The sequence below is a fragment of the Acinonyx jubatus genome, chromosome C1 (assembly GCF_027475565.1).
Source record: "Acinonyx jubatus isolate Ajub_Pintada_27869175 chromosome C1, VMU_Ajub_asm_v1.0, whole genome shotgun sequence".
In the NCBI taxonomy this organism is placed as follows: Eukaryota; Metazoa; Chordata; class Mammalia; order Carnivora; family Felidae; genus Acinonyx; species Acinonyx jubatus.
In genome coordinates this window covers 29693313-29705897 of record NC_069381.1, presented here as the reverse complement: position 1 = coordinate 29705897, position 12585 = coordinate 29693313, and the positions used below count along the sequence as shown (strand labels likewise).

The following is a 12585-nucleotide window of genomic DNA, read 5'->3' as shown; positions in this document are numbered from 1 at the left end:
TCACACATTATAGCCTGTAATCCTCTCTCTCAAGGCAGTAAGCTGGGCGATCGGAAAATTCACCTCATTTATTTCTTGCCTCTGAGGGTTTACTGTCCTTTCTCATCTGATGTCCAATATTTTGGAGGTCACTGTTTCATTTTGTCCAGTGCTTTTAGCTGTTTCAAGCAGGAGAGAAAATCTTATCCTTGTTACTCCATCATGGCCAGAAGTGGACATTTGTATCTGTATTTTATTTTATTTATTTTTTCAAAGTTTATTTATTTTGACAGAAAGAAAGAGTGACTGAGTGGGGGATGGGCAGAAAGAGAGAGAGAGAGAGAGAGAGAATCCCAAGCAGGCTCTGTGCCACCAGCCCAGAGCCCAATATGAGGCTCGAACCCACGAACCGTAAGATCATGACTTGAGCTGAAGTAGGTCGTGTAACAAGTTGAGCCACCCTGGCACCCCTGTATCTGTATTTTATTTTATTTTATTTTTTGAGAGAGAGCATGAGCGGGGGGTGGTGGTGGTGGCGGGGCAGAGGATCCGAAGTGGGCTCTGCCCTGACAGCAGTGAGCCTGATGCAGGGCTGTAACTCACTAACTGCGAGATTATGCCAGAAGTCTGATGCTCAACCGACTGAGCCACCCAGGTGCCCTGTATCTGTATTTTAAAAATAAATTACTCATGTGATTAAGATGCAATCACTCCAATCCTAGTCTGAAGGTTAACATTTGAGGACCGCTGCCCTAACCCTACTGGACTCAATGATCTTTAGTCATCCATATACCTTTGTTTCTATGCCTTTGCTTTTCCAGTTCCCTAAGTTCTGAATATTTTCTCCTCCTTTGTTTTCCTTCCAAATCTTAAAGGTATTTTAGGTTGTTTTTTTTTAATTTTTTTAACATTTATTCATTTTTGAGAGAGAGAGAGAGGGACAGAATGCTAGCAGGGTAGGGACAGAGAGAGAGGGAGACACAGAAACTGAAGCAAGATCCAGGCTCTGAGCTGTCAGCACAGAGCCTGACGTGGGGCTCGAACTTCCGAACAGTGACATCATGCCCTGAGCCGAAGTCGGTGCTTAACCGACTGAACCACCCAGGTGCCCCAAAGATATTTTAGAGTGTAACCAAAATGTTATCTCCTCCTTCTCAGAGTGCCAGGGCCTCCACACCTCTGCTGAAAAAAATCATTCCTTCCTAAGTGCTTCCATAGCAAATTCATTACATTTAAGAAATCACAGTAGTTGTTTTATTCTGCATCTTATGGTAATTTTTACTCCCCTGTTTGTAGGATTCCTAAGGCCACTTTGTCTTTCTTGCACGAAGTAGGTATTACATAGTATCCTAAGGAATGAAGGAGGGTCTTCAAAGCAAAAAATCGAGTAGTAGAACCGAGCGGTACAGAGAGAACATCTTAGAGTTTGCATAAAATGGTTTTAAAGCCTTGTTTGGGTTAGTAAACAGTTTCATCTTTCTTGGTGGATCTGATTGAATGCTGTGTTGAGAAGGGTTCTGAGGCCACATCTTGACTCCATGAGAAAGCTAGCCATTAGATAACAAAATGTTGGAATATCGGGGAGCCTGGGAGGCTCAGTCGGTTGAGTGTCCGACTTCGGCTCATGGCATGATCTCTGGGTTCATGAGTTTGGGCCCTGCACCAGGCTCCCTGCTGTCAGGGCAGAGCTTGTTCCCTTCTCTCTCTGCTCCTCTTGCTTTCTCTCTCTCTCTCTCTCTCTCAAAAGTAAACAAACATTTTCAAAAATGTTGGAATGTCTCAGGTATTTTGATAGTTTTGGCTAAAGGTATGCAATATTTTGAAACAATAACCAATAAGTACATAACACGTCACGCAGTGTTTACATCAACTAATTTACTTCCCCGACAATGCATTGAGGTAAGTTCTATTAATATCTCCATTTTTTAGGGAAACGAAGGCGCAGAGAGGTTAAGAAACTCGCTCAAGCCACACAGCTGGTAATTCTGGCTCCAGAGCGCCAGAGTCTGTGCTTTTTGTTCTTGTTATTCTGTCTTCATGTTGTTTAATATTTCAGAAAAAATGGAGGTAGTTAGCCCACACGTCTATACCTTTATAGTATGGAAGGGACAAACAGAATCAATTTGTTGCTTGTTAATATGGTAATGGTCCAAACGTCCCAACTTCTACATTATAGATTTGTTTTTCATGATTCTTACGGTTATGTCTGATCCTTTGTGGTTTTCTTTCTTTAGGGTCCCTTGCCAGCTCCATTTTCGACCCACTCAGATGTCTTGTGGGTGCTTCAGGAGGAGTCTATGCTCTGATGGGAGGCTATTTTATGAATGTTCTAGTGGTAAGAACTTTGGGAATGGAATCTATGGACTTTTTTCTTTTAAACGATAACTGGTATTTGGGAATCATGGTGTCTTCATTTATCAATATTCGCGGAGCACTTATCTTCCTTCTTGGCACCAGAATTTTTCTTTCATCTTTATTTTTATTTCCTGACCTCAAACATGACGAATACTAAAAAAAAAAAAAAAAAATTTAATTGAAAAATAGAAAGTCAAAATCTCTAATACAGTATCTGTTAACGGTTTCATATACCTCCTTTCAGACCTTTTTCTTTTCTTTTCTTTTTTTTAATGTTTATTTTGGAGGGAGGGGTGGGAGAGGAGCAGAGATGGGGAGACAGAGGATCCGAAGTGGGCTCTGTGCTGTCAGCCTGTGGGGCTTGATCTCATGACCTGAGCCGAAGTTGGATGCTTAACTGACTGAGCCACCCAGGCACCCCTCAAACCTTGTTCTGTCTGTATTCAAAATCCTGCCAAAATTAAGACTACCAAAATGGACCAACTCTTAAAGATACTGTTGTACATCTTAATGTAGAATTATCTTGGCCCCATCTACCCATATCAGTACACAGAAATCCACTGCAGCCTGTTCAAGGGCTCCAGAGCACACTGTATAGCTGTATCCTGATTTAATCCTTCACCGAAAAAAAAAAATTGAGGTGACTAGCTTCTCACACTTGTAGATAATGCTGTAAGAATGTTCTCTTACATTTATCTCTTTGTATTGGTGATTTTTTTTTTTTTTTAGGATAAATTCCTAGAAGTGGATTTATTGGATGAAGGCTTTACATTTTCATAGATAAATGCTAAACTGCCCTCCAAAGTTGGCATACCATGTTACACTCCCGTGGTATAGTATGTGTGAATGCCAACCACTTTTATTTATTTATTTATGTATTTATTTATTTTGAGAGAGAGAGAGAGAGAGAGAGAGAGAGAGCAGGGAGGGAGCAGAGAGGGACAAGGAGAGAGGCAGAAAGAGAATTTTAAGCAGGCTTCATGTTCAATGTGGAGCCCAACTCAGGGCTCTATCCAACAACCCTGGGATCATGACCTGAGCCGAAATCAAGAGTCGGACACTCAGCCAACTAAGCGACCAAGGCGCCCTGCCAACCACTTTGTAAAAACAGCCTCAGCCTAGTGTTAAATCCTGATTAGTTGTTAACCCGTTAACCACATAGGTATACTTTAAAAATACTCTCGGAGGAAAAATATGAAGCAGTTATAAAACTATTCCAAAAATATGTCATTTAGAAAAGTGTTTTTCAAACTTTGGATTGCAATCCCATTAGTGGTTTGAACATAGTTTCAGGGATTGTGACCAAAAATTAAACAAAAAGAAGGGCACCTGGCTGGCTCAGTTGGTAGAGCATGCAATTCTCAATCTTAGGGTCATGAGTTCAAGCCTCATGCTGGGGATGGAGCCTACTTGGAAAAAAAATAAAAAAGTAAATAAAATAATTTAAAAAATTCAGTTTATAGCACATGTAATACTGTTTGATTTATATGTGTCCTGGATTTTTATGCAAATTGTTTCCTACTGTAGGTTGTGACCCCAACAGTTTGAAAATAATTGATTTAGAATAAACATGGGTATTTCACTATCTTTACTCTTCAGGAAGAGAATTAATAACTTGAAAGGGAAGGGAGATGTAACTCAATAAATTTTAAAGTGGAGATATCTTTTTTTTAAATGTTTATTTATTTCTGAGGCAGAGAGAGACAGAGCATGAGTGGGGGAGAGGCAGAGAGAGAGGGAGACACAGAAGCAGAAGCAGGCTCCAGGCTCTGAGCTGTCAGCCCAGAGCCTGACGCGGGGCTCGAACCCATGAACTGTGAGATCATGACCTGAGCCGGTCGGTCGCTCAATCGACTGAGCCACCCAGGCGCCCCAAAAGTGGAGATATCTTTCTGACTCAGCAGTTCTTTGGTAACACAGGAGGATACTGTAAACTGGATTGAGATTTTTCAAAGCTAAAACTTTATTTTTTTTAATCAATATTTTAAATTTGGGGGAAATTATCTTAAAAAATTAAGGTAATACTCAAAGTTTAGTTGACCCTTAGCTAGCCCCTATTTGGAAAGAGGATAAAGCATTGAATGTATATTAACAAAAAAAATCATATTTTCTCATACTTAGTTTGACATCTATCTATCAATCATCTCTCTAACTATGACATGTTAAGTGTTGATTTCATATTATTTATATTTAGATTATTTCCTGCTAATTCAGTTATGTGTAGTTTATATCACAGAGTTAAATATCATGCTTCATTTTGTTCTCCAAAGGGCACCACCCTTGTACTTCCCAAATGTGTTTGAAAACTGGGCTGTTGCCGCGTTTCTTTATTTTGTAAATACTGGACACTGAAACTTTAAACAAAAAAGTAGATGAAGAGAGAGCACAGTTGGGGTTTCACTTGCCAACAGATAGCTCGTATTATGACTGTTATTATTTATCTCTTTGCAAGAATTTTCGAGAAATGATCCCTGCCTTTGGAATTGTCAGACTCCTGATCATCATCCTCATAAGTAAGTTTGTTTTGTGAACACCTCGCACCTTCCATTTTATTGGTTTGCCCTCCAGGAGGCCTCAGGCTTCCTAAACACTGGCAAGGAGTGACAAAGAATTGTGGCTCCCTAGCCTTAAGCAGAAAGGTAAATGGAGGAGTTTTCACAGAGCTTCATGGGTGGTTTTTAGAGGTGCCTCAGTAATGAGGTTTTGTTTTTTTGTTTCTTTCTGGAGTGGGGGAAGTCAAGAGAGTCAGATATTTTGTCTACTTCAACCACAATAACTTCCTGTTTTATATTCTGGATTTTTCTCATTCGTACATTGGATTCTGTATATGATCTTGTCTGAGGAGGGAAAGCTTGAAAATCACCGACCTAATCTATTTTTTCTTCAATTTCTAAATTCTCAGATTAAAAACAAACAAACAAACCCCAAACAGATCTAGGATCCAAGCATGGGGTGCTGGCTGAGGACTGAAGACAGGAGCAGGGGGTGAAGGATTTGAGAGGTCAAGGAACTAGCAGGACGGCGGATATGGCTTTGGAAATCTCCAAGTATTACAGTAGAGAATTACATGCTGAAAAAATTTAGGAAGAGTGCTCAGTCTGGAGTGGAGGTGGAAATTTTAGCTGGGTCTGAACATCAGGGGGGATCTTGGGTGGTGGCGGGGACATACTGGGTAGAAGACAAAGGGAGCCAAGGCGAGCTGGGGCCTTGTGTCTCTGAACCTGCTCCAGCTGAAGCCGGAGCCGCACAGAGGGTGTGGGGAGAAGGCAGACCCGGGGGTCGGACTGTAGGCTCATACTTGATGGCCAACACGGAGGTGACACTTGATAAAACCCAAGATCTGGGCCGTCCCCATGGTAAGCAAAAATGGTTCTGCTAATTGGTATCGAGTTCAATTATCCACATTGCTGGGAACAGGGCCAACTACCTCTGAGGAAAGAGACTAAATCCAGTGTACGGACAGTTAAGCTGTAAAAACAGTGTTTCATCCTGGGAGAAGATAAGTGACTTGTTTATAGCTTATACATACTCTCTATACAATTTTTGTCCGTGGGAAGCTGAAAATGTGAGGTAAAGTTGTGAGCACAGAAAGGAGAGTGAGCGCCTGGGGTCAGTGAGGAGAGTTGCCGTGGAGCAGAGCGGTCACCTGAGCTGTTGAGCGTCACTATCAGGACCAAGGGACAAGTCCTGTGACAAAAAAAAAAAAAAAAAAAAAATGTTGCTACACACAGGTTACCTGGGTTTTAGTCTGTTTCTTTTAGGTAATTATGAATGACTTTTGTAAAATGAGCCTCAAACCCTTGATGGGGAAATGGTTTTAATACTCTTCAATGTTGGAGTAAAAACCCTTTCCTCATGCACAGGGAATCTCCAAAAATAGTTTATGTAACATTTTGTCATTCCCGAGGGAAGTAATAAAGCGGCTTCTTTATCTTACAGAGGAGGTAAGAGCCGCTAATGTTAGCCTTCCCCACCTCCTGGCACGCTTCATTTCTAAAGATTCTTCCGCCTGGTTTGCCTACTATTAAAGATGAGAAAAGTTAACACACGCCAGATTAACAAAACACAAGTACAGTTTTATTTTAAACCTGTTTCCTTGCGAAATGTATAGTTTTAAAACAAAATGTTTAAAAAATGGTAAATATTATTCTTAACTGTGAAGGACAGTTGGCCTGGCCTTGAGGACTTTCCTTCCTGAAGCATTATTTGTTGGATATGTCTTCTAACAAAGCAACTGAGCTAAGCTTTGGAAAAAAGAAAGCTCACATTTTCACTCTTCAAAAAAATCCGCATAAAGGCAACTCTTTTAAAATCAGTGACAAACTTTTAGCAAGGACAATAACTTGGTTTATTGGAATAGGGGCTTCTTTTCAGGTGGAAGACATGTCTCAGTGTAGAGACCGCAGCAAGGCAGAAGCAAACTCCCCTAGGAAGCAGAAAGAGCTAGGCAGAGATCTGCAGGAAGGACATGATCAGAGAGAAATAGATTGGAGAAACTGACATGCTGAGGGTTACAAAAGCTTTTTGAAAGGAGGCCTCCCACTGTGCAAGACTAGACCAGAGGAACTGTTTCCAGTTGTTACCCCCTCCTCCAGTGGTTTTCTTCCACTTTTCTAGTTCTATCTCTGTTATTTATACTGGATTAAGAAATTCAAATGATTGAAAATAGGACACAGCCACATTTATCCAGCATTTATGTGTACTAGTCATTTATAGTTAAATTGAATACTTCCTCGACCTCAATTCCTGTCTAGTCACTTGAACGCTGATCAATACGGTATTGAAAGGGGAACTGGGCAGAACACATGGTCCTGATGCTATTTTCCCAAAGGCAAGGACTGGGTCTTTCCATCTCCGAGGACACAGTGGTTCACTAAGTGGAGCACAGGGAGTTGGGGTGTGGAATGTGACAGCTGCATGAGATGTTTCCAAGTGCAGGGCACATGGAGGGTGGACTTCAAGGCCAAAAAAACCCCAGGAGCTCTTTTTGCATCATGGATCTGACTTAATTGAAGAATGTCTAAGTTCTGGGCTCTCACTGTTCCACTGGAGAATGTGGACTCATTTCCTTTCTTGGCCTGGTGGTTCTTAGAGGCAGTTGGTGCGGTGGGTGAGAGGCAAGCCTCCATAGCCAGACTTTTTTTTTTTTTTTAAACGTTTATTTATTATTGAGAGAGAGACACACATACACAGAGCATGAGCAGGGGAGGGGCAGACACAGAATCCAAAGTAGGCTCCAGGCTCTGAGCTGTCAGCACAGAGCCCGACGCAGGGCTCGAACTCACAAACCGCGAGATCATGACCTGAGCTGAAGTCGGACGCTCAACCGACTGAGCCACCCAGGCGCCCCTCCATAGACAGACAAGAATCTTAAGGTTCAAATCCTGCCCTTGCCTCTGAGCTGTGTGGCCTTGGACAAGCACTTACCCTCTGTGTTTTTGTTTCCTTATGTATAAGATGCCACGGTAATTCCTCACTTGGATTGCAGCAATATCAATAATCTAGGTGGTCTTCCTGCCCCTGGCCTTGCTCCTTTATGCTCTTTCCTATATAGCAGCCAGAATGATCTTTTAAAAGCGTAAGTCGGATCATATCACTACTGTGCTCAAAGGCTTTCAAAGGTTTCCTACCACTTGGAGTCAAAGCCCTTACACTGGCTCCTTAAAGCCCTTCCGTGATTGGTCCCCCGCCCCTCACCTATAATTTTATCCCAAACTGTAGTCTAGAATCACCTGGAGGTCTTGTTAAAACAGATTTCTGAGCCTCATCTTCAGAGTTTCTGGTTCAATAAGGCTGGGGGTGGGCCTGAGAATTTCAGTGTTTAGTAAGTTCCCAGGTGAATGTTAATGCTTGGAGGGGCAGGGAATCACGCTTTGAAAACCACCCATCCAGCCAGCAACTCTGCTTTGGGATTCCTCCAGCACCCCAGGCACATTTCCTGCCTCAGGGACTTTGCACCTGCTCTTCCCTCTGCCTGGAAGACTCTTATTTCAGATGTCAGCATGGCTTGCTCTCTTATCTCCCTCAAATGTCATATTCTCAGTGAGACTGTCCCCGACTCTATTAAAAATTACACCCTATTCCCAGCATTCCTAATCCTCCTTCCTCTCATTGCATTTTCTCTATAGCCCTTACCACCATTTGATGTATTGTGTGTTTTACTTATTTGTGTGCCTCCCCCGCGAGACTGTCAGCTCCGTGAAGCAGGGCTCTTCACTGCAGTATCTCTACCACCTTCTCTGGCACAGAGAAGATAACCAATAAATACTTGTTGGATGAATACATCTGTAAAATGGGATAGTGATATACTTATTTCCTAGGGTTGTTGTGAGGATTAGTGAATGAATACTCATAAGGTTCTTACTACAGCACCTGGCACAGAGTAAGTCTCCATAAATGTTAGCAGCTACCATTGTCAGAAAGGAATCAAAAACATCTGGTGCACTGTTGTGGCGATTCTGGGGCTTCACCAGGTTGTTTTTCTTTCTAGTTGTGTCGGATATGGGATTTGCTCTCTACAGAAGGTTCTTTGTCCCTGCAAATGGGTCACCGGTGAGTTCAGTTTATTATTATTATTTTAAGTTTATTTTGAGAGGGGGGAGCGGTGGAGAGAGAGAGAGAGAGAGAGAGAATCCCACGCAGGCTCCATGTTGTCAGCGCAGAGCCCGACTCGGGATTTCATCTCACGAACTTGTGAGATCATGACCTGAGCCGAAATCAGGAGTCATATGCTCAACCGGCTGAGCCACCCAGGCGCCACCAGCTTATTATTTTTTTAAGTGAAAATTGTTTAACAGTAGCTTAAAAGGGTCAGCAAATGGGGACAACAAGTCTATGACTTAGGGCAGCCAAATTTCCATTTGGAAGTTAAGCAAATTCCTGAAGACTTTTGGATTGTCCTTTTCACTTAACTGTCTCAGAGCCCTGACGTCGGCTCTGCTTCCCTGCACCTGACCTACTGGTGGCTATTGGTAGCGAAACAGGAGAGAAGGGATTTTACTATCCCTAGAGAATAAAAAGCAGATTGAAAACAGCAAAGAAAATTTGGGTCTGGATGAATTTGCAATACAAAGAAAACTGACAAAGATTTCCAGTTTCGTGGTGATTAGTCTTTGAATTTGGTAGTTTGTTTGCATATCTGTGTGTATGTTATCTATGTTCTCATTCTGACATTCCATTTATGTGGGGTCAGACAGCGCTCCCACAGAGATCCCTTGTGGCAATGCAACACATTCTCTCGGGATTATGTAGAACCATCCCCAATGCGATGATGATAGAGAATGAGAAACACGGCTCTCTTGTGTACTCGGAGAGTTGATGAAATAACATGTTTTAGCTTTGTATGTTTTTAGAACATCTCTTTGCACATGCAGCTTTGTGTCTCTTTTGCCTCACTGCCTTGTTCCTCAGGCTTTTAAGGCTCTTGTTTGACTCTGATGGTACTTGTTTTTTTAGAGATGCAATTGAAATATGCAATTAGCATGTTCTTCACTTATTTCCATTTCTTCCCCCTTCCTCCCAAGGTGTCTTTTGCAGCCCACATTGCGGGTGGATTCGCTGGAATGTCCATAGGTTACACTGTGTTTAGCTGCTTTGATAAGGCACTGCTGAAGGACCCAAGATTTTGGATAGCAATTGCAGCTTATTCAGCGTGTGTCTTATTTGCTGTGTTTTTCAACATTTTCCTGTCCCCAGCAAACTGACCTGCCTCTAGTCTAAGCCAAATAATGAAAAGAGCTATCTGGGAAAAAAAAGTGAGGTCTACGAAGAGACAGAGAAGTCCTTGCAAATGCTAACAATTTTATAAAGAAGTCAAAACATGATTCAAGTCATCAGTTGCAAAGACTGTTTACAAAGGAATCAGGGTTAGGGAAGGGGCTTCTGAATGCAGAGGGAGGGAAAAGGAAGAGAGAAAAGGGGAGGGACAGAAAAAGCAGGGGTTGGCTCTTTCCAGACATGCGGTGTGCATTGTATGTATCCTCTAAGAGAGACTTGGTCTCCTTGGAGGATATGTTGTAGAGACTGCTTGATCTAATCCACAAATACTGTACTGTGCTGATAATAAAAACTTTTCGTACCTGTGCCAGACTATTGATAATCACTTTCAATCACCTTTGGGGTGGATGAGGTGCTTTATATACATTATTGCTAATCTTTTCAACAACCCAGAAAGGTGGCTATTACTCTGCATCTAGAGAGGAGGACATGGAAACTCATTTAAAAAAAAAAAAAAATCAAGTAACTTGTCTAGGAGGGAGCAGGATTTAAAGGTTGGTAATGACTCAAAAGCCCATGCTATCCTTCCTTACTGGTCTAATGATGCTGTGTTCCCCAAACACTTAAAGTTGGGAGTATCTTGGAGTATACGAACAAACATTACTGAGAGCACCCCATGAACGGTAGAAATACCTTATAAAAGAAGACTGAAAATTTCCCGGACTGCTAGTTTAAGATTCTAGAAGTATGTCTAGGATCCCAAGGGACCTAGAACTAGCTTTCTCGTGCACACTGGGTACCTGGACTTTTGGTATTCTCACCCATAAGATATTTTCATCCTTTCCATGGCTGGTGGCTTTCCTGGGAGTGGGCAGAATTTATTTACAAAAGGTAAAATGTCATGTCTGAAAGCTGAGTAGACTGTCTCCTTTCCTATTATAGAACCTGGATTGTTGGCCATTCTCTTTCCAAAATGGTAGTTTGGGGCCACCTGAACACAGGGAATACATGTTTTTTTCTTTCATCATTGACCTGTTTCATTATTTATTTATTAAAATTAAAAAAAAAATGTTTATTTTTGAGAGACAGAGGTGAGCAGGAGAGGGGCAGAGAGAGAGGGAGACACAGAATATGAAGCAGGCTCCAGGCTCTGAGCTGTCAGCACAGAGCCTGACGTGGGCCATGAACCTTTGAACCCACCAACTGCGAGATCATGACCTGAGCCGAAGTTGGGCACTTAACCGACCGAGCTACCTGGGTGCCCCAACATGTCTTATTTATAAACAACTAGCTAAACACGTTGCTATATTCTGAAAGGAGCATCCATACTTACTTAGATATATTGAGAAAAGTAGTTCAACATTTTGAGAAAAACAGATCTGAGATTTGTTAAAAACATATTCTTTGAGTGTGAGAATATGCATGTGTTTTTGCTTAAACAAAGATTCGAACAAGAACTTAAAAGATGAGTCCCTTTTATCTTCCCGTCCCAAACCCTGCTCTTTTCCCTTGGTGGTGACCGATGTCAACAGCTGGGTGTGTATTCTTGCAGACCTTTTTCTGTTCAGCGTGTGCAGAAAGGATTTCGTTGATGCCTAATCACTCACTGCGCTGAATGGCACTGAATCTGCTCTGTACCCCCAAAGGGACAAGTTCAGAAAACAAGTTGAAGATGACTGTGATCGAACTTCGAAGGAGAATTTGCTTCTCGGATTTACCTCAACTAAGCTTTGGGTTAATCTCTCTGTTTTAGCTAATTAAATATACATATGAAATGTATGTTTTAACGAGATAAGTGAGATTATACTACATGGATTGTTCGGTCACTTGCTTTACAATGTGACATAGGGACCCTATTCTCGGAGTTGCTGAGTGAGAAAGTTGTAGTTATTTAACCACGTCTCTACTGGACATTGAAGTTGTTGCTGCTTTTGTACTATTGTCTACAGTGCTATGTGACCTTCCTAGTACATGCAGTGTGTCTTTGAGTATGTTTGCTGAGTGAATATTTTGAACATCCAGAAGCAGAAATGCTATGCTAATTTTGATAGATTTGGGGGGCACCTGGGTGGCTCAGTTGGTTGAGCGTCCGACTCTTGAACTCAGCTCAGGTCTTTTTTTTTTTTTTTTTAAGTTTATTTATTTTGAGAACTCAGCTCAGGCCTTGATCTTAGGGTTGTTGAGTTCAAGCCCTGCGTTGAGCATGGAGCCTACTTAAAACAACAATAATGACAAACAAAAAACCAACAAAAAACTGCCTTTTAAGTAGCTGCATCCATTTGTTGACAGTATATGATAGTAACAGATTCCTTACACTCGTGCCAAGAGCAGGTATGTCTTTGAAAAAGACGTCAGCCCAGAGCCCGCTTTGGATCCTGTGTCTCCCTCTCTCTCTGCCCTGACCCTGCTTGTGTTCTCTCTCACTCACTCTCTCTCTCTCTAAAATAAAACATTAAGATGAAATAGCCAATGTCTAAAAAAATTTGCACTTTTGATAGTTAAAGAAATACTTCATTTAAATTTGTATTTGACTAC

General features: G+C 41.7%; 1 protein-coding gene and 1 long non-coding RNA gene across 7 annotated transcripts in view; one reads left to right on the top strand and one right to left on the bottom strand.

The window, feature by feature from the left end:
• Positions 1–11798, top strand: part of RHBDL2 (rhomboid like 2) — a 52173-nt gene extending 40375 nt beyond the window's left edge. For 5 of the 6 annotated variants that reach the window (XM_015070332.3, XM_015070331.3, XM_053211790.1 and 2 more), the window contains 4 exons: positions 2214–2314; positions 4787–4847; positions 8825–8886; positions 9858–10416. In XM_015070332.3, the coding sequence (XP_014925818.1) occupies positions 2214–2314; positions 4787–4847; positions 8825–8886; positions 9858–10037 (404 nt within the window). In that variant the 3' untranslated portion in view covers positions 10038–10416. Of the gene's footprint in view, positions 1–2213; positions 2315–4786; positions 4848–8824; positions 8887–9857; positions 10417–11602 lie in introns of those variants that run through there. The other variant, XM_053211793.1, reaches the window with a different exon arrangement.
• Positions 2051–12585, bottom strand: part of LOC106973274 (uncharacterized) — a 28091-nt gene continuing 17556 nt past the window's right edge. The window contains exons 2-3 of the long non-coding RNA XR_001429967.3: positions 5864–6021; positions 2051–2487 (exon numbers count right to left, since the gene is read on the bottom strand). This is a non-coding gene — a long non-coding RNA (uncharacterized LOC106973274). The remainder of the gene's footprint in view (positions 2488–5863; positions 6022–12585) is intronic.